The sequence below is a fragment of the Gossypium arboreum genome, chromosome 8, assembly GCF_025698485.1.
Source record: "Gossypium arboreum isolate Shixiya-1 chromosome 8, ASM2569848v2, whole genome shotgun sequence".
Taxonomy (NCBI): domain Eukaryota; kingdom Viridiplantae; phylum Streptophyta; class Magnoliopsida; order Malvales; family Malvaceae; genus Gossypium; species Gossypium arboreum.
In genome coordinates, this window is record NC_069077.1 from 42,474,271 (window position 1) to 42,497,421 (window position 23,151).

The 23,151-nt window shown below is 35.8% G+C and overlaps 1 protein-coding gene and 1 non-coding gene across 3 annotated transcripts; one reads left to right on the forward strand and one right to left on the reverse strand.

Moving 5' to 3' along the window:
- Window positions 1-1,193: 1,193 nt before the first annotated feature.
- Window positions 1,194-1,299, reverse strand: LOC128279969 (small nucleolar RNA R71). The gene has a single exon (XR_008270153.1). It is a non-coding gene; the product is annotated as a small nucleolar RNA R71 (small nucleolar RNA).
- A 5,406-nt stretch (window positions 1,300-6,705) lies between these two features.
- LOC128296417 (COP1-interactive protein 1-like) lies at window positions 6,706-10,520 on the forward strand. Of its 2 annotated transcripts, XM_053031633.1 has the most exons (4): window positions 6,706-6,816; window positions 7,551-7,723; window positions 8,122-8,864; window positions 8,946-10,520. In XM_053031633.1, the coding sequence occupies exons 2-4, from the start codon at window positions 7,696-7,698 to the stop codon at window positions 10,320-10,322; spliced, it is 2,148 nt and encodes a 715-aa protein (XP_052887593.1). In that variant the 5' UTR covers window positions 6,706-6,816; window positions 7,551-7,695; the 3' UTR covers window positions 10,323-10,520. The 2 variants fall into 2 exon arrangements, with proteins under 2 accessions (XP_052887593.1, XP_052887592.1); XM_053031632.1 differs by having other exon boundaries at window positions 8,122-10,450.
- The last annotated feature ends 12,631 nt before the right edge of the window (window positions 10,521-23,151 follow it).

Genomic DNA, 23,151 nt, shown 5'->3' on the forward strand with positions numbered 1-23,151 from the left:
CGATGTGAAATTAAATTAGGTGGTCGTGAGAATTTTTCAACTAGAGAATTTGATTAAAAAATTTTCTTGAAAAATTAATTTGGAAAATCTAAGTAATTTGTGTAAAAATTAATTTTGATCAAGTAAAATTAAATTGACGAAATTAATTAAAATTAATATGATATTTTTGGAAGTTAATTTTCAAGTTAGACATTTGTCCCAATGGGTAATTGAACTTGAAAATTGAACTTAAGATCGTAAATTGGGTCCAGTAGCCAAAAACCAAGACCAAAATCCAAAAACTGGTCGAACTGAGCCCAGTATATGAAATCGGGCCTACGATCTAGTGGCTGGACCAGACCAGTTGGGTCGTCATTGACCCAAACCAAACCGACAATAACCAAACTGGCTCAGGGTGCCGTAAGGGTGTCACAACTCTATCACCGAACACGGTGGTGCTAGTGGCTACGACAACAGGATCCCAATGGCCGACGGCATCCCAATGGCTGACGGCGGTTGGTCGTCGGTGGTTGAGTAGTGGAAGAGTTATATTCCTACTGGGACTCTACCAGAGAATTTGATTTTAGATTAATTATTCCAAAAAATAATATTATTTTAATAGTTTAATATTAAATTTAATTTAATACTTATCTTAATAGTATTTTATTAATTTAATATTAAAGTGATTAAGTTTAATCATAGTTGAACTCTCTAAACTCTCCTTGTATAAAAAGAGCCTTTGGTCATTATTTACACACATTTGAATTAAATAAAAAGTTGTAGAGAGAAAATTCTCTAAAAAGATTATTTCAGAAAATTTCTAGAGATATTTTTTTTATTTACAACTTGATCCAAAAGTTTAGAGATATTACAAAATTACCCCACTGGTAATTTTTGTGAAACATTTTCTAACTCGAAGCGAACCCACACTCGGCAGATGTGAGCCTAAGGATAGCAGAGAAGACAACTCGGCCGAAGCGCTCATCCTAGACGAATCGAACAATTTTGATTAAGTGTTTATTACTTTAGATTTCACAACCAATACCTTTGTTTGGAAAAAATTTTAAAACTCTAGTTTTTCCTAAATATATATTTCATTGCGTTTTCCAAACTCATTTTTCCTACAGACTTGCAGGCACCAGGGTCTATCACGAAATGGGATGAACTTGCTAGAAAGTTCTTACAGAAGTTTTTCCCAATTAGCAAAGTAGTTCAATTAAGAAAAGAGATTGATGTTTTTAGAGAGATGGAGGGAGAAATTTTCTATGAGGCATGGGAACATTTCAAAATGTTGATTTAAAAATGCCCACACCATGGATTTCCTGAGTGGATGTGACTACAAGTATTTTATAATGGGTTGGATACAAATGCACGATTTAGATTAGACGGAGTAGCTGGAGGAGCCCTTATGAATATAACATATGAGGATGTGAACGAAATCATTGAGAACATGACACTGAACTCCAGCAGGTGGCCGATTGAACGCTTTACATATGGCCAGAAACCTACTATGGTCAAAGATATCCAAGAGGATGATAAGTATCAATAAATAGTTGATAGACTTAACCTTATTGAATCTACTTCTACACTATCTATGCATAGAGGAGTCAAGCCACTCTTCCATTATATCAATAATCTTGTTGAGGATATAAACTACATCAAGAATAGGGGTGGAAACCCTTATTTGAACACATGCAATCCCCACTGGAGGGATCACCCAAACCTGAGATGGGGATGAAACCAATGAGGAGGTAACAGTTCAAATCAAGTTAGAAATACTAATTACCAACCTCCTTATTTGCAGAAACCTCAGGATAAGGCAAACCCTAGTGACCATATTGCACGTGGTCAATGATTGGACAGAATCAGGGGAGAAATGGAGCCAATGAGAACATATGTTAAGCAGGTGCAGTCTGAGTGCACCAACTTAACAGGAGCATTGACTAAGCTCGAGGATCAGATGAGCCAATTGATGAGCATGACGGGTGGCATCAAAGGATAAATTGGAACAGTTATTCCCAATAACACGAAAGATAACCCATGGAAGAAGGTAAGGAACCTGTGAAGGCTATAGATCTCTAATCGAGCAGAGTACTAAGTAGCCCAGAAATACCTAGCCCAGAGGTAACTGTAGACAATATTGATAAACCTAAAGATAACTCCTTAGAAGATGGAAACAAAATTGAACCGGGGGAGGAGAATGCACTGGCAGTTGAGATAGGAAAAGAAACACCTAAAGATGTCAAAATCACAAAGGTCCCATTCCCATCAAAATTTGAAGAAAGAAAAAAAGTGAGATGAGGATGAATTTTTAAGTTTCTTAAACTTGTTTAAAAAATTAAATGTTTAATCAAATTAATTGAGAAGGTTCTAAAGTACACTAAGTTTTTAAAAGAGAAGATGGCAAGACGTAAGAAAATCAAGGTAGGAGAACAAGTTGATTTAAGTGTTTTCTGTAGCGTGCTTATTTCAAGACAAGTACCTTAAAAGTTGAAAAGCTCGAGGAGTTTTGCTATTCCTATAGAGATAGGAAGTATTCACTTTAATAGAGCTATATGCGATTTAGGAGCTAGTATTAATTTAATGCCTCTATCAAGCTTTGAAAAACTCAAGTTAAGGGATCTTAAAACTATTCAGATAATGTTATAGTTAGCTTAGGTCATTAGCACATCCGAAATGGGTATTAGATTATGTGTTGGTTAAGGTATGAAGCATCATCATCCCTGTAAATTTTGTGGTACTTGATTTCAAAGAAGATCGTGAGATATCGATCTTATTAGGAAGACCTTTTCTAGCCACTTCTAGATCCACCATTGATTTAGAAAAAAAAATGAATTAACTATGAAAATCAATGGTGAGACTGAAACGTTTAAATGTGGCCATCAACTGAGCGATGAAGATAGGAGGAAGTTAGGGGAGAAATGTAAAAATTTATTTATTTCTAACATCCCCGAGCCAAGGGACACGCTTCCTTTTATGCATGTAGAAAGAATAAATAGGTTCAAGGAAAGGGACAAACGAGCACAGGTGAAATGGTACAATGGACGATGGACTAATATCAACAGAACATAAAAATCATCTGTCAATGAACTGGTAACAAACCCGACAATAAAACATAAAAATGTTTGAATTTCTTAAACTATTGTAAATTGTTGTATATTTAACTAACAGTGGAGTTTTGATTCTAACATTTGTTTGATACATATTTAGACTGAGACATCTTCAAGACGGAATTTTAGGCTAAAACAGAGTCGGTGTCGCGACACAGCAACCGTTTGTCGCAACACCACATACATAATACAAATATCAATGAAGAACACAACGATGTCATAACATGGCACCAGCAGGTCGTAACATAGCAGCCAGTTTCTCTAAGACTTCCAAACTGATGGATACGTTACGACACAGAACCCCTGTGTCTCAACATTGCTACAATTTTCTGCAAGGTTGACCCGACCCATTCGCGTAACCTGGCAACCTACCCTTTATTTAACCTGATTTTAACCATTTAAAACTCTATTTTATAACCTAAAACCATATTTACTTCTAGTTAAAACACCTATTAACCTCTAATTCCTCAAACTCTCTCAAATCTCTCAAAACTTCTTAAACCTTAAACCCTCAATCTGTAATACCCCTAACCCATATCCATTGCCAGAGTAGGGTTACAAGGCATTACCGATCAATAAACAGCATTTAGCCTACATTTATTATCCTCAAGCATTTATTCTCATATATCTTTCAAAACAATCACATTGTCCCTTATAAGGGCCTATGAGGCCTTAAACATGCTTTAGAAGTGGTTCGGGACTAAACCAATAATATACAAAAATTTCGGATAACTTAGAAATTTTTTAATCATACAAGGGTCACACGCCAGTGTGAATAGGCCCTGGGCCTCACACGGCTAATAGACACACCCATGTCTTATGCTGTGTGGAAACAGGGCATACATACTAACTTGCATCACACGGCCAAGGACACACACATGTGCCCAGTCGTGTGAAAATTGGAGAGTATAATGACTTGGGTCAGACGACCAACCACAGCCGTGTGCCCTATGAAATGGCCACACACACCCGTGTGCTAGGCCACGTGCCATTTAGGGGGTATATTGACTTATACCACACGACCAGTCACACGCCCATGTGTGAGATCGTGTAGAGCATACTAACTTCAATTCAATTTCAACAACAGGGGACACTCGGCCTTGTAACCTAACCGTGTGTTTCACACGGCTGAGACACACGCCCATGTCTCTATCCGTGTGGACAAAAATAGGCCATTTGCAAGACCAATTTGCCACCCTTTCTTGTACATACCTACATAAGCTCATATGGTATCATTTTAAGACACAACTATGTAGCCAAAAGTCATCAACCTATACATAATCATACCATATCCATTTCAACTAAATTCAATACTCAATTCCATATCATTTACCTATTCAATTACCAAACAATTTAATTTGCTTTACTAAGCATAATTCACATGTATAATTCATTTAGCAAAACTAATCCAAACATACATAACCACTTTAATTCCATTCATTCATTATAGGTCTATTACCAAACATTAAAAGTAGAACTATTTGCACATTCATAAGCATCAACAAGTTCATCATTTTATACCAACTCAAATGGACAAAATAAATATCCATCAATCATACTATAGACCTTAAAGAAATAAGAAAATTAACATTTCTACTTCAGATTTGTGGTCCCGAAACAACTGTTCTGATTTGACCCAAATACGAGTTGTTACATGGACGATCCCTAAAGATAGTGCTGTAGTCCCTATTGTTCAAGAATTTTATGCATAAAAATACTGAAGGCCATATGTGGGAATCAGTACTTGTGCGAAGGAAAGAAGTGTGAGTAACCCCTCGAATAATTTAACACTTTTATAATGCTCCATCCTATGAAATCGATTTTATTGACGGAACCGATTTAGAATACTTCTGGAACATAGATATGGATAACATTATAAAATTTTTAACTGAAGGAAGGGGTGAATGGAAATATCGTTCAGGTACCAATGTTCTTGTATCCTTTCATCAAGCTATTATGTTTCTAAAGGCTAAATTGTGGATTCAATTTGTGTACACAAATAGTACCTGCTTTAAATGTTTCTAACGTTAATACTTTTAGAGCAATTTTACTCTGTGCTATTTTATAGAAAAAGCAGGTCTGTATAGGTAAATGGATCCACCAAAACATGAAAAGATGCATTATTAGTAACCAGAAAGTGAGAGTTTTCTTTCTTCATTCAGTAACGGCGGCCTTATGCAAAAAGTTCGGTGTACCTATGACACATTGTTCCAACAATACATTGAGCTACTAGCCAAATAGATAAAAGATTGGAACAAGTGACAATAAGAAGTGACAGCTAAACTAGCTTCGTCTCAGAGGTTGACACAAGGTCAACAAGAAGTTGGTAAGAGTAGTCATTCAAAGCTAGATTGGATTATTCAGTAGATGTAGGAATCGAGACCATTTTTTCAAGAATTTGCTAGGCAAAACAACATCCGAGTTGCGATTGCGAGTGAGCCACTTGTTTATTTTTGTATCATGCATGGCTATTTGGCAGATGGTGTATACATACATTTTGTATTTAACTTTTACAATTAACTTCTTTGCTTGTATTGTTTTGTCTTAGAAAGATAATTGCCCCTTACTATGAAAGTGTACGCTAAACTCCCTTGAATTGTAGTTTATGAACTTATCTTTTCTATGGATACGCCATACCTAGGCAGTGGTTGGATAATAGAGCTTTTTTTTTATAATTCCTATTACTTTATTTAAAGGTGCGCTACTAAAACAAAAGAAGACTATTAGTTTTTAACTATAAAGGAAACCATCATAACTATTTTATCAAAGATTTAAGTTAAGTTGAAGGATTTCAATTCGTCAGTAATGCCCCTGTCCGTTGGGGGTCTATTTGGTTGAATGATACACGGCATGTCTTCCTAACAAGCTAAGGGGTGTTACATAACCTGACAAGCATTAGAATCAAACAGGTAAAAGGGTGATAAGTATAAGGTCCTTAAGCACAACCTTGTTGGATAAAGATTCTTTAACCAACAAACATAGGGTCTTAAGACATGATCTCGATAAATAGAAAAGTCCCAGCTAACTAAAAGAATACCAAATGCTCTCATACAAGAAAATGACTCATGAGTAACAAGAAGAATAAAGGTAAGGTTCATCTATAAAGAAAAAGTTACAACAATTACTAGAGATCATCTTTTACTAACAACATTCTTTGATATCCTTAGTGTCCTTATTCTCTTCAAATACTTACCTACGTAAGCATCAAACAGCATCTTAGAGCACTAGTTTCAGCTCTTCATAGCTCACCTTATTCTTATGGACCTTTTCTTCTCAAGTCCAACTCATTATCTAAAGTAAAAGTTGTTACCATATTGAAAATTTTACAAATTCTTATAATAAGAAGAAGGTTTTTAACTTTCGATGCAAATAAGAAGGTTTTACATATTCTAAATTCTTATCATAAGGTTTTACAAATAAAAAGGTTTTACAAAGTATCCCTCATAGCGAGATAACAACTTTAATAATTATTTGTAAAAGTATCCATACAAAATCTAAATTAAGACATGACAAAAGACAAAGTGCGGGACATCATCCAGGTGGCATTGTGTTTAATTTTTTTTTAACCACATTACCTTTTCTAATTGATGAATGGAATTTATCTTTTTTTTTTTTTGGCTAATTCAATCATTTTAAATTTAGTAGAAACGCAAACCCCAGGAGGGATTTTGTTTCAAAAGAAGCGCCAAAATCTCCCAAAACAAACGATAAAAAGGAAATTGAATTTGTAATTACCCTTTTTCACTATTTTTTTCAATTTCTTTTCCCTACTTTGTTATTATTATTATTATTGTCTCTTTTCATTGCATTTTGATCGACAGAGCGAATATTCGCCTTCAATTTCTGGCTAAGATTTGTTTTCAACGTATTTGTTTCTTGTTAATGAAAAACCTCTCCTATCTTAGTTTAATTTTCCACGAAAATGGAGCAGAAACGAAACTTATTCAAATATAACAACTTATTTTCATTTCAAAAAAACAAAAACTGAAAGACATTTTTTTGATACATTAGTTCATCTTATAACATTATTGTTAGATAGAAATCTGAATTAGGTTCTGTATATATAATTTTCACTTAAAGTTACATGTGATGGTAGGTTTTTTTTGTTTTTTGGCTATTTGTTAATTATTACTCAAAAGGTGAAGCATATTCATTGAAAATTTTGACACGGGTGCCTCATTGCGTGTTTGTCAAAACCAAATCATTGCAAGAATTGTCTTTGTTAGCATTTTCGATGAATGTTCGACATACCAATTCTCGTGCGGAGGAATTAAGTTTCTTCTATTAATATACTGTCTTGGATGAAAGCATTTTAGTAAAGAGGGAGAAACAGTAACCGTAAGCCATCTAAAATGCATTGATCGCCCAAACTGTTTTCGATGACATGCTTAAGGACTTTACTATGTTTGAATGGATCAATGTCAAAAATAATTCATTAATGTTATGTCACCTTATTTTCAGAGGTTTAGTTTGATGTGTTTGCGATGGGAAGTGCATTGGTTATGCTTGGGGATTCATTCGTGAAATTTGCTGCAAATTTCATGTTGGAGATGAAGCAATAAGAACTGACAAAAGATCTCCGAGGGTTATCTTGATACTCAAAGCCATGGAGCAATTGGAAATGTCGAAAGCAGGTTCGAAAAAAGCTCGTAGAATCCCAAAGGATGCACGTTATTTTGATGTAAAATCATGCTAATATCCAAAGTTTCTTACATCTATTGGATGGAAACTCAGTTTTATCAGTGGTCGATTGGCTTTTCATTCGAAAAGTACAGTTCCTTCTTATTTTAATATGGTTTCACTTCTTAATGGGTGCATGCCTACATACTAACAAGCATTTTGTGAATGATTTTAGCTAAGGCAAGACAATGTTAGTCAGCAAGTTTAGCTAGGAAAAAAAATCCACTATCTTCCAGTAGGCGCATACCATATACATGACTTGATCATGGTTGAGTTTTTCAATTTATTCTATGGCCACTTCGTTTGGGCTGTTGATTATAGATTCACAAGTTCACCTTTTTCTGCCCTCCAGACGTAGACAAGAAGGTAGAAAGAATCTTGAAACTTATTAAGAGGAGAAACAGAGGGAAAAAGGACCAAGAACTTGTTGGACTTGTAGAAGACTTTCACAAACAGTATCAATTGCTGTATGCACAGTATGATCATCTTATACGACAGCCTGGAAAGCAAGCTCGCGAAGGAAACGGAAACGGAAACGGAAGTTGTTCTTATCATGCCTCCAGCTCGGATTCCGAATATTATTCCTCCGAGGATGTAGAAATTAACACCGCACTCAGTAACAATAGAAGTTCCTTTAGAAGGACGGTAACCAACATGGGGGAGGAACTTAAAAAGGCATACGCCGAGGTTGCTGACCTGAAACATCAATTGGCCTCTAGGAAAAAAGAGAAGGAAGCTTTAGATTCGGACCATCGGGCTGCTTTAAGTAAAATCCAAGAAACAGAAACCATGAATGCAGATTTGAGAAACGAAATGGATGGGCTAGAAGAGAGACTTTTTGCTCTTGGAACAGTGCCTAAGGGACAGGTAGCAGAGCAGTTAGCTGGATTGATAACTGAGCTTGAATCTCACCACAAGAAGAAAAGTGGATTGGAAGCTGAGCTTTGTGGTAAGCTAGCTGAACTGGAACAGCAAAGAGAGACAAACAAGGCGCTGCTTGTGCACATCTCGGAGGAAGGAGTAGCGGAACGCATGGAGCAAATCAAGGACAATGAAAACAATTTAACATCAAAAATTGAGGATTCCATGGCTCGGGTCAGTAATCTGAAAAACGAAGTGGACTATTTACGATCTCAAAAATGTGAATCATTTGATGAGGTAAATATAATGAAGCAGGAATTGGAATCGGTACGTAGCCGGAACACTGAATTAGAAATGGTCCTAGAGAGGAAATCCACAGAGGTTTCCCAGTATCTGATTCAAGTGAAAACCTTGAAAGAGGAATTAGCAAGAAAGAGTGACGTGGAGCAGATAATGGCAGAAGAAAAAGAAGCCCTACAGGTGCAGGTGATGGATTTGGAATCTGAGGTGGATGCCCTCCGCAAACAGAAGAATAAACCAGAAGACGAAGTGAAGAGTAAACTTGGTGAAATCAATCACTTGAGAGAGGAAAAAGGTCAACTGAATGCTAGGATTCTAGAACTGAAGACATTATATCGAGAGAGAAGCCTTGAGGAGGACAGGAAATGTAAAAGGGCTAACGAAACTGCTAAGATGAAAGCGGAGGTTAACCTTCTGCAGCCCAAGTTGGATTCCCTGAAGGCGGAGCAAAGCTCGTTGGAGTGTCAGATTACAAATCAGCAAACAACGACAAAAGAGAAAGACAATAACAAATCTATGCCGCTCAAAACTAGGCTGGTCAGACGATTGTCGCTAGGAAATATTACTAATCTTAATTACCATAATCTAGAAAGGAAGATGGAGGATTTAGCAGTAGAATTCGGCAAGAAAATTGATGATGGCATCCGTCTTTTGTACCAGAGGATCAAAATTGCTGAAAGGATACAGCACGAGAACACACAGATTTTCAAGTTAACAAGAGAGAGGCTCCAACAAGAAATCGAAACACTCTACCTAGACAATGAAGCACTCCAACAAAGGGTGGGCACAATTGATTATGAGCTCAGGACATTGAAGGATACAATGGAGGCAGAAAAAGCCGCAATGGCGGGATTGAATGCGATGATGGATAAGTTAGAAGACGAGAGGAATTACCTGACCCCCAATGTGACAGACGAAGGTGTTTCTGTAATCGACGAATGTGAACAGGCCAAGAGTAACGTGGAAATATTGGTGGCAGAAATGCAGAAGGAAAATGAGGAAGAGTTGTTAAGGGAGAAAGTGATGAGTTTGGAGGCTAAGTTGAGCGAGGAAGGAGAAGAAAAGTTGACGATGTTGAAAGAGATGAGGGAGCTTGAGCAAAAGATGAGAGAAATGCATGAGGAAAACGAGTTGTTAAGAGAGAGAGTGATGAACTTGAAAGCCAAGTTGAGTGAAGAAGGAGAAGAAATGTTGAAGGCGTTGAAAGCAATGAGTGAATTGGAGAAGCTTTCCAAAGAAAAAGATGAGATATTGTCGGATCGTGAAGAAGAGAAGAGAGAAGCCATAAGGCAGCTTTGCCTCTTGATCGACTACCACCGCACCTGCTCAGACCATCTCAAGAAATCTATCTCAACCGTAACTCTTACCCTTAGAAACAAGAAAATGAAATGAACTTTGCCCACCAAATCTTAAAAATCAAAACAAAAACTTTGCCCATTCAAAGGCTATTACTTCTACATTTAAAATAAAAAAAAATTGTTCACATAAATCTCAATTTATTCATTTTTTTATAAAAAGACATACTTTTAACCTGATGTACCTCTGTATATTCTTTAATTTGTCTTATGAGATTGCATGTAATTGTTACTTACAATTAAAACTGTTCATGGGTTGGGTTATTTGGCCTGACTCGAAGGTCTGCCCGAAATGTAGGAAGGTTTGAGCAAAAATATAGGCCTGAAAAATGGGCTTATAAGGCTAATTTAAGAAACGCAAAATTGAAATAAAATAACAAATTGGAGGATAGTTAAGAAAATTGAACAGCTAGACTAGCTAGTACAAAATGTTGCTCATCCAAACAAAAACAATTTCTCTTCATTTTGTTTCCCTCTTCCTATGCTTTCTTCTGTAGATTCCTGTTCATTTGATTTGTAGAGCTCAGAGTTAGAGGTAATATTTTGTTACTTAGGATTTTAAGTTGATTTTAAATTGATTTACAGATATAGACCGGTTTTGCTAGAAAGCTCGTCCAGCTGATGCATTTTTCAACTAATAGTTAAATTCTAACAACTTTTTGAACATTGCCGCCAACGGTAAAAAGTATATTAAAATCCCTAACGGTAACATTTTTTTAACCCTATAAATACCCCTCAAATTTTATTTTTTTTTTCATTCATATCCTTCTCTCAACTCTATCAATTCTCTCAAAATCTCTCAAACCTTCTCAAGTCTCTCAACTCTCTTGTTTTTAATAATTTTCGATATTTTTATTTAAAAATATTATTATTTTTAATTATCTCATTTTTATTCTTTTAAATTGATTTTTCACGAATGGTCGCCTTCCTAATCCGCTTTGATGAAAAGCATATTTCTACTACCCAATTAGTAATAGTAAGACCGAAATTTAAATTTCATTAATTTCAATAATTTTAAATTTAAATTTTTTTATTATAATTATAATTTTTTGTGTAAATAGGCGGATGATCATATTCTGAATAGATTTATCCGTAATATGGGAAAACGTGCAATTTCTAAAATTCGTGGCCACTTACAAGCTATTAAATTCTTACATATGTCTTATATGTTCGAGGGCTGCAAACTCGATTTGCAACTAATTATTGCGTTGGTGGAAAGATGGAGGCCCGAAACACACACTTTCCACCTTCCATACGGCAAGTGTACAATCACACTCAAAGATGTAGCGCTACAACTCGATTTACTAGTGGATGGGCCAATCATCACGGGATCTAGGATCATTTCAGACAAAGTGGTCACCTCTATCGATCACTGTTAGGGAAGGTCCTAGACAAGTTCGAAGGTAGTCGAATATCGATGAACTGGTTGAATGATAATTTTGATAAGCTCCATAAAGACCCTCAAGAATGAAGGGAAAAGGTGATACAACAATATGCCCAAGCATACATCATGAGGTTAATTAGGCGTATTTTATTACCCGACAAATCTCAAAATTTAGTGCACGTAAGGTGGATACTACATCTAATGGACTTCAATGACAGCGGGAAATTAAGTTAGGGATCTGTCATATTGTCCATGTTATACCAAAAGATGTGTTAGGCTATGAACTTGAGGTCGGCATCGATCGATGGTTATTTGCTCCTGCTGCAGTCATGAACGTGATAGCGACTACCGTTTCTACGTTCCAAGGTGACCGACCTATATATGTTCCCATTGGTGACGAGGTAAACATCATTTATTAAAAAATACGTAATTTACATAATAATTTTTATTATTTTACGTTTCAACTAACATATCGCTTGTACAGATGAAATCATAGACCGAGCTACATAAGACTGCCCGAGGTTCTAGAAGATATTAGGCTATTGTTAGATCAACGATCAGAATTAGTTACATATTCTTTCGGACCTATATTAATTACATAATGATTTGTAAAAAAATTTATAAATAATTATATTTAAAATTTTGCTTATCAGTTTGAATGGATGTCGTATGTCGACATTAATGTCATATTTTGTATCTCGCTAGAAGTGTTGGGAAATCAACGGATGCAGGATGCTAAGGTGCTATTGATTATGTACACGATGGTGGAAATGCACAAATTGAACTGGGTGTTAAGGCAGTTTAAGTAGAGGCAACGAATTCTGCCGCCACTGCAAGACTTGAAGGAATTGCACAAGGTGGAAATGCGGAGGAAGGACAACATCGACTAGTCGATGCGGCACGAGAAGCACATCCAGGCGTGGGATCGTATGTTGCAACCCATACCCGTTTTCGAATAATTTTTCTTAGCGGATACGGCAATAGTTGATGATTACTTAGCATGGTTTAGAGTCATTGGTAAGTCGTATTTGCTATCATCGGAGGAGAAAAGTAGACAAATTCAGGCAAAGAGGTCACGTTGACCGCCACAACAAACTAGGAAGGGACGTAGTCGCACGATGGGTTCGTCATCTGCTCTAGTAAAAGATGTGCCACCTATGGCTACATAATATCCAAGTTACTTCCCTCCATGTATACTCATTCAATTAACTAACCCTATGTTTTATTCACAAACACCACCGCATTAGAGACCACCGCCGCACGTGGTCGGTTCTTCTATTCCCACAGTACATATTTTGTACCACCAACGTCCTCTGCATATTGCACCTTTGCACAGATGTCGATGCTGAACCCCACGCCAGGTTAGTCGCCGACGTGCCCACCACCACCAATGCAACTGCCTATGCAGCAGTCGATGGCGATGTCGATGCCCGGTACCTTTTAAACGTACTCAGAATTTCACGCACCTTATGGTTTCACGCCTATAGTGACTCAAACACCGCACACATCACTATTTTACGTGGGTGACTCATTATCGCAACCGATGGATGAGGGAGTGGTGGATACACGATGTTAGAAAAGGACGACATAATAATCGACCACTGTGTAAGATGACGATGATGCCGATCCTGAAGATACGATTGTCTAAGGGGCCGCACTAGCTACTTACTCAAGCGATGGTGATGACAAGGAGGAAGTCTATAGGTTGACACCTCTAGTGGTACGACCGATTATATGCAGAAATCCTCCATGCGACCGCCATCCACTTCCTTGTGGCACACATTCTATCTAACGACACCATTGATTCTATTTTTTATTTTAATTTTGTTAATGTAAATATAGACATGTCAAATAAAAAGACCGAGGTTATTCATTCAAACAAACCACTTGTCATTATTACCATCTATGTTTCATCAATAAATAATGAATGTCAAATTTTTTTATTGACATATTGTTTTGAATATGAACTTTTTTGGATTTACCTTGTTATCGACAACTAAATAAATTATATGTCATTGGAACTGATTGCAATACGAAACATCGATCTTTATAGTTATATTGAATACAACAAAAACTTAGAACCATAAGAAATTTGGTTGAAAACAATACTATCGACGCTAGGGCCCCAATGTTTCCCTATACAGAGAACAAGTAGGCTTCGTATGCCCAGTGTTTCTATAATATCCACATAATTTTTATTGATCATGCCTCTCTCGAATATCCATATTGTTCCTTATCCGGGTGGAATTCAGGTGACTTTTCGGGATACAATGCAAGTCCTTGTTTTGCACCAGCTTGAACGATGTGTTGGACACAAGCGGCCACATACTCTCAGCCAGTATAATCTTGCATGAGACAATTGCATGTGCGCATAGAAACCGAAGTGTTTGGAAGCTCCCATAATCGCAAGTCTCTTCCGTTAGGTTCACATGATACAATGCACCTAACATTTCCTGATCGGGCCTAGCATGCTCAATGACTCGAAAATTGAGGTTTCGACATGAGGAACACACTACATACATCATGTTCGCTCTCGCTGTACTTCACTGAATCTCTTTCATCACGTCATCACATAATGTACCGCCATCTACTATTTGTCTAGCATATGTCAACTCCTTCTTAAGAAATAAGGTTGCCAGTTAAAAATATGTCTCTTTGACAACTGATGTTACTGGCAAGTGATGCAACTTTTCCATAGCCTTCTTTTTTGCAACCCATACTTTGTAGTACGTTGGAGTGTACTAATACTGACTACGTATGTTCACAATCAGCACCAATATTTCAACCCAGGGATTGGCTTTCATCATCGGTAAAATAATGTTAACAATCATGTTTGAGTCTAGCCTCGGATGGTCCTGACTTGCACTCGTCGCAACACACATATTTCAACACCCCTCGTTTGCATTTGCAACCCCTTTTTCCTCACGTGCATCTCCTTCATTGTTCATGCCTTTATTGTTACCTTCAAGCACAGTGTTGGACATACCCTCACCGACTCCCGTCAAAAGGAGTATGTCATCGATTCTTCTATAATCTATGTACCCGTTAAAATAATCTTTGGGTTAATGACCGATGTACGTCGATGATCCCCCTATATAACTACTTCTGCCACATAACATCAACCTAGTATCAAACTTGAAATCAAATATACTGATTGAATGTCGAGCGCGAGTATCTACATTTGGGTTATACTGATACCCCGATTAGAACTGATCCCCAAAGTTTAGATCGATGCCAGAGACCAATGAGTGTCTGTCTATAGATGTTTTGGGAACATCATAGTAGCTACTTTGAAGGAAACCAGAAAACCCATTGCACAATTGTATAGTAGGACTTTCTGCTTGAACTTCGATACCCGTATTTGTCACGACGGAGGTCAAAGATGGGCTAGATCTATCAGCTTCGTTGAATTTAACGTATAACTCAATAACAACATTTCCAATTGAGACGTGCGATGATATGATCGTCTCGAGATGTGTCTTGATGATCACATCGAATAGCTCATACTTATAAGGGCCAACAGATGCTAGAAATCTACAATGTAACCTCGTAATTCTTCCTTGGCTCGATCCCCCGACTTTTCTCCTGATTTTAGTTTGTAGCTCACGCATTTGAATGGTACTATTGAACGTTAATTCCACGGACTTCTCTCCTACAAACACTACCCCAAAAATCTGTATTATAGATTTGACCGTTGTAGTATATAACAAATTTCACTCATCAACTCATTTCAATATTGGTTACGGTTTGGATGAATAAACACAAAAAAAAAATAAGTTGAGAGTTATTTGATATTAACTTGATGTGTGTAAATGTTATGAAAATTATGCCCATTTTATAAGAGAATTATGTAGGGAGAAAGAGAATACGTACTATGAATTATTTTTACAAATGTACACATTCGCTGCATAGTGTATGGTACAAATAATTTTCATCACGCATTCAGAACTCATAATATTATCGAGATTCTGTACTTCATAATGTGCACAACAGTCATATGAAAATATGGTTTCTGTTGGGGGAATAATGAATTGGTTATAAAAAGCTCGCGCAACTAGGGGGCTGGGCAAGTTTTCTCTAACAAATTCACTATTCCCTGGGCTAAAAAGCCTGACTCTTCAAATATTTTAGACATTTAAACACTTCAACACATTTAGAATATGTTTCAACGCACTTTGAATATGATCATTTACAAACGGACCCTTTCATGTGCCTATAGAAGGCTCTTACATACAAAGCTTCTTCATCCCTCTCTCATATAATTTCTCTCAAATCCCTTTATTTCTCCACTATAAACCATTTCTCAGTTTTAAAAATTCTGACTGCAAAGGATATTTTGTTTAGGTTTGAGGTATTTTTGAGTAGTTGGTGATGCAATATCGCTCTAAGTCACACACATTTCATATATCATGCTGAGATGGGATCATTTCCTTCGAAGCCTATCCTAGGGAAGTTGGTTATGAGGTGATTTTTCTTTGTACGATAAAGGGTGGAAGTCGATGTGGAGGTCTCAATCGACAACTGTTATGCGATAATGAATTAGGGTATAACGGAGGAGCCAGTTGACGGTCGTTACGCAACCATGAGCTCAATCTTTTTGAATACCTAAAAATGATGCCTTATAAATAACATACATAAGTTTGAGGGCATATTCATACGGAAAAACTCTGGAGCTTCTAGCTATAATCAGTGTAATTTTTTTCTCCATTTCCAGGTAATCGGTACCTTTAACCTTCATTCTTGTTCGAAGGTCGGCATCGTCATTGACGCAAGAGGACTCTTAAATGGAGAGCAGCTATTATGGTGCAGTAAAGGTGATGCTCCTTTCGGAATGACAACGGTTGTCATTATTACAAAACCCATTAATAACTACAACCGTTGCTGCGCTGACTCGAGTTTGACCTCTACTGTGCCAGAACATTTACTCTCCTCTTGAAAGCCTTCTTGTGTCCACCGTGATGTCGGCCTTCGAAAAAGAATGAAAGGTTATAGATACCGTGTAATGGCCTAAATTTTAACGATGTCAAAAATAGTGGTTCGAGACCATCAAATCCAACAAATGAACTTGTAGATTATATTATTTAATATTTACGAGCCAAATGTAGTTTTTAAAAGATTTTTAGAATAGTAAATTGTGTTTTATAAAGATTTATTTGGTCAAGAAATTGAGAAAAAGAGGTATCAAGATCTCGATGTTATAAACCGAGCCATAAATATTTTTATAAATATTTATGGAATGTCAATAAGGCAGTATTAAAATTTCGTTAGAAAATTTTGACGTTTGGGCAGTCAATTAAATAAAAAGGATTAAATATGAATGTGTAAAAGTTGCTAAAAGGATTAAATAGCTCAATTGTCAAATACGGAAGGACCTAAAGTGAAAATAAGCCCAAAGGAGATATTTTGGGCGGCAATAGCTGAGAAAAATGAGGAAATGGGTGAAATAAGGGCAAAATTGGAAAATTGCCAAAATTAGCTAAATAAAAATGGGACTAAATTGGAATATCTAGAATTCTCTTCATTTCTCTTCATATTCATCAGCTGAAAAATAGCCATGGAAGGGGGTTCAAGCTGGTTTTCATGCTCTAGCTTCATGTAAGTTTAATTCTTGCTTTCTCCTTGAAATTTCTATGTTTTTGGAATTTTACAATTGGGTCCAACTTACTATTTCATTAATTTTTGATTCCATGGCTAATTTTTAAAGTTTTTATGGATGAGTGCTGAAATAATATGATGAATAATCATAGAATTGAAGCTTTACTTTTGGTATATGATGATTTTATCAAGTAAAATTGATGGAAATTCATTTTAGGACCTAATTAAGAAAGAGTTTGGAATTAATGTCTAATGCTAAAGTTCTGATTTTTAGGGGTTATGAAGAAGTTTAAAATGATATACTAAAGTATTAATTGAGAAAAATTATCTCAATTGAGGGGTTAATTGAGCAAGGACTGAATTGTATAAACTGTGAAATTTGGGGCAAAATGGAAATCAACATTTTTCACTAAAACTGTTTTGGACAGCAGCAGTAGTGTAACTTTGAAAAATCACAAAAAATTGTATAAATTGAATTAGAGCATGAATAAAATATGAAATTAAAGCTTATTGAGTCTAGTTTCTTATAAAAGAAACGATGTAAGCAATGGAATTGTGAATCATGAGATATAATAAATTTTATGAGACAAGGTTAGAATGATTTATGGTTCCCATGTTTTGACTTTGGAAAATCATAAAAAATTGGAGAAAAATAATTATGGGCTTAAATTTATATGTTTAGAATCCTTAATGAGCCTACTTTCCATAGAAACAAACGAAAACATCATTTGAATCTTATACGAGGATATAATTAATTTTTAGTGAAGAAGAGTCGGAACTGTTAGACAGCAGAACAGGGGTAAATTTAAAGAATAAACTGTACTTATTGGCTAAACCAAAAATTCTGAAAATTTTATGGTAATAAGATATATGAGTCTAGTTTCAGGGAAAATTATCGGATCTTAATTTGAAGTTATATAGCTCCATATATAAATAATTTAGTGACTATGACACAGATGGACAGCTTGAATATTCATAAAAGTAAATAATAAAGATTATAGATAATGTTACTTACAAGTGTGTTATATACATTAAGGATGTGGAATGGAGAGGAGGAGGAAAATATATATGAATATCCAACTAGCATGGCTAATTTGCATGTTTTAGGCTTAAGGACTGAATTGAATAAAAGTAAAACTTCAGGGGGTAATTTTGTAAAAATGTCAAAAATGACCAAATTGAAGGGAATGAATTTTTTATTATCTAAATTAATAAATTGAATAAAATTTTCAATTTAAGATCGGGTGAAAATTGGAAAAATGGTAAATTACCAAAATGCCCCTTAATCTTGATATTTCTGCAATTTCGCTAAGTAAGTTCGTGTAACTTGAATTATATTCTTAAATGCTTGAAATGTATGTTTTTTTATATGAATATGATTTGAATGTTCATTATATGGAAATTTATGAAACATTGATATATTTGAAAAAAAGGGAAAAATCCGGTTGAATGGAAGGAAAATTCGATGGATCTCGAAAAGGAATTGACGGTAAAAGGATCTAGCCCGGACGGGTGATCCTATCTGATATAGCCCTCCGAAGAATATGTGGAAAATGGATTTAGCCCGACGGGTAATCCGAATTAGGTTCAATTTAGCCCGGACGGTAATTCGATCCAAGCTCATTAGAGTAATTGTCGTTGCGAGGGATTTAGCCTGGACCGGTAATCCCACTGTAAAGGATGAGGTTCGCGGGAGTGTGCTCTCTGATATGGAATGTGTAAGACCATGGTTGAAAGATACCATGGCAACCTGATATAAAATGTGTAAGACCATGGTTGAAAATAAAATGTGTAAGACCATGGTTGAAAGATACCATGGCAACCTGACATGAAATGAATAAGACCATGGTTGAAAGATACCATGGCAACCTGACATGAAATGAGTAAGACCATGGTTGAAAGATACCATGGCAACATGACGGGAAAATGAATAAGACCATGGTTGAAAGATACCATGGCAACATGACAGAAAAACGAGTAAAACCATAGTTGAAAGATACTATGACATCATGTCGAAGATAAATAAGATCGAGGAAGAGAAACGCCAAGATATCTATTGAACAATCGATATTCAAGTAATATGTATCAGATGGAATGGTTATATGAAATGGTTGTGTGAAATGTTTACAGGAATTGGTCATATGGAAATATATGTACAAAATAGTTGTATGAAATAATTAAGAAGATAGATAAATGAAATAAGTATAGGTACATGGAATTTAATTTATGTTAAGTTTAATACTGAACTATTACCGAAATAAATATATACAAGATATAAGGAAATGATGGTGCATGAAATATTGATATAATGAAATGAATGATATATGCTTATGAAGAAACAAGAAGAGAATAATATATTTTGTGACATGTACATATATAATTATCTTTGATATGTTGATACAAGGAAATTATGTAAGTTGAGACTATTATTAAACTCAAGTGTGATATGTTGAGAAAATAGGTATATCAATGTTGAATTTATATGAAATATGTGCAAGTATACTAACAATGTTGTTGTTTGACGCTTAGAGAAGTGCCAAGCTATTGATTGAATGGTAACATGTTTAATTATAAGGAGCATTGAAATGGTAAGTACTTAGATGAAAATATAATTTAAGATTTTGCGAAATTTTTTATGATCTCGATTTTATTCCAGTTGATTTCTAATATATGTTTTAGGCTTCGAGGGCCCAATAGAGAGACGTTATGATTATTTCAAAATATGAATAATAAATGACTCAAAATTATCTGAAAATGTTCAGTAAACTCCGGTAATGCCTCTTACCCTATTCCGACAATAAATACGGGTAGGGGGTGTTACATACCGATTGCTTGGTGATAAAGAAAAAATATATTGATAAAACCGGAACTCCGCAGAGTTTTTCCGTATGATTATGACCTCAATTTTATGTATAGAATATATAGGACATTGTTTGCGAGTATCGAAAAAGCTTGAACTTCTGACCGTGTAACGACCGCCGCCTAGTCCCTCGATTATACTCGAACCCGTGACCGCATCATGGCCGCCGATTGGGACCTTTACGTTGACTTCGACCCCTGATCATATCAAGCATTATTACCCCAAATTCGAATTTCCCCATGATGGATTTCTAAGATCATAGTCCTATCCCGCTATAACATATGAAATGTATGTGTGCTGAGGCGCATTATCACATCCCAGCCTCCCAAAACTACCTAAGAATTTTCGTCGAAAACCTTGAACACTTCCCTAAAACCCTAAACAAAAAACCCTAACCATAATAAAATAAAGACCCTAACCCTAAGAGAGAGAACAGTTGGACGCGCTTTCTAACAAAATTGACCTATATCCCTAAGTAAATTTAAAATCAACCCAAAACCCTAATTAAAAAACGACCTTTAGGCCTTATTTTGCCAACTACCGGCTTAGTTTTAATTAAATAATTTATTCAGAATTTATAAATATTTTAAAAATTACAAAATTCAAATAAACAATTTTTATTTATTGTAGTTCAATTTATCCGTATTGATTCATGAGTTAATAATTTTTTTATTTGCTCTAAATCAATATATTGATTCATTCTTGATCCAATGCGATTTTAACAAGTTTATTTATGATTATAGTTAAAAATAATGCAGTAATTGCATGTGTTCGTTGCGTTTTTTTTTTTTTTTTTTTTTTTTACAATTAAAACTTACATTATAATTTGGAGGGATGTCAGTACCATAACACAAATTTTGAATTTTAAATTACCTTTGAATAGCTGTAATCACTTCATAATTTTAGTCACTTGCTACTTTTAGTTGCTAACAGAGTCTTTCGTTATGTTGGTGGTGTGGACCGATGCTGTGATCATATTGTTTGTATCAGATAGTTTTTCTTTTATTATTATTTAATGAAAACCAGTTCCCAACTTCTTTAAGTTTAAAAGAGATTGTTGTTTCCAAAGTCAGATATTCCGTTTTGGTATAGTAGTTAGTTTGCTTCATTGGTTTTATGGCCGTAGGAGGACTACTAATTTCTAAATATACTAGTGGACGTATGGATTCTATTGCTTGACGTTGTTCGAGAGGTTAGTAAATTGGGCATTTTTTCTGAAACTTAATGCTTGGCATACGAAAAACAGAAAAATGTGAGCTATTGAACATTCATGGGAACAAAACATTGGTGGATTCTTGTTATTGATCTTTCTGGACTCCTTGGAATAAAATTGAATTTGTATAATGTACTGTTGAGTTGATGGGTGAAATTTGTATAATGTACTGTTGAGTTGATTGGTGCAGAACATGGAGTTAAGTAATTCAAATCCTGTTTCAGGTGGGTACAAAAGGTATGCAAATAAAACTTGGCATATTTTATATTTCAGATTATGCTCCCGATAAACTAAAATTAGTTTCATAGCCTTCAATGCATGATGGATCTTAGTAGCAACATTACAAATCATTTCTGGTAAATGCTTGTGGGCACGAAACGCTAGAATGCTAAATTGCTGGGCTCTAATCGTTGGAGTAAGACAAACTTTGGAAGACCAAAGTGCTAGAAGTATGAAGAGCAGAACACGAGGGGTTGATCTCCGTAGCTTCAGAGCGCAAATGCCAAAAGAGCATAGTCATCAGAGAGAAAGTACAGTCGACAGGGTGCGCAATTGATGTTAGTGTTGCTACAGTGAACTCTACTACAGCCAAAGCTTGATTCAAGTCGACCGTGTCTGCATTACATGTTAATAGCCACGGACAAACACCTACAGGGTTCTCATTGACGTTATATGTTTACAACTTTTGCAGTCAATCATTTACAGTTTCTTGATGACATGGTTTGAAACTTACGACCAGGTATCTTTAATTCCGCTTTTCAGAGGTCATGCTCGAGATGAGATTGTCTTTCTGCACACTTGCTGAGAGAAATTAATCGGTAATCTGGTCCTAATTTGACTAAGAGATGACCAAGCATTGTTAGGGAGTATATGAAGTGCCTAGTGCATCATGTTGACCCCAAAAAGGATGAACAGCTTAAAGGAAGTAAACTAGGTAATTTCTACATTTTACCACTAACTCTGGTTCCTGGATATTTCAAAATGCCAGTCAGCTTAACATGGTATTCTATTTAAATCAGATTATCTAGCTTCTTTAAGCAAGGTGCGAGAAGCGGAGGAAATCATCAGAAAGTTGAAGTGTGAATCTGAAAGAACAGAGCGCAGAAAATCAAAACTTGTGGTTGAGAATGAAGTGCTGAGGCATAAACCAGAGAGTGCTGCTAAGATGGAAGATGAGGTGAATCGGAGATTGGAAGATCTGAATAGAGAAAACAATAACTTAATTCCACAAAAAAGATATGGCTGTTAAAAAAATTGAAGACGGCGAAGAGTTTAAAGATCTGGGAAGAGAAATTGATTGGCTGAAAGAGGAAAAACTAACTCTAAAGCAAGAGCTAGAAAATGTTTGGAAGTTTCCAACATGCAGCAACAGCTGGAATCTGCAGAACAGCAAATTTCTGAATTGAGCCAGTCTTAATGCTGCTTCAGAAGAAAATAAGTCCCTAAACTCAACTTTTGGAGGTTTCAGATGAGGTTCAGCAGGCGCGGAGCACAATACAACAACTCAGCTGACTTGAGTCCATCAAAAGAGGAAATTCATAAGCGAACTTTTCACGCTCACAGAATTACATGAGGTGCATGGAAATCAACCATCTGTTCAGATAAAAGAATTAGAGGCACAAATGACAAGCTTGGAGCAAGAGCTGGAATTATTGAGAACAACAAACAGAGATATGGAAGTGCAGATAGAGAACAAAGCAATTGAAGCAAAACATTTGGCAGAGCAAAATGTAGGACTGCAATCCCAAATTTCAGAACCTGAGATGGTGTCACAAAAGAGAGAAAAGGAGCTTTTGACTCTCACGAAGAAACTT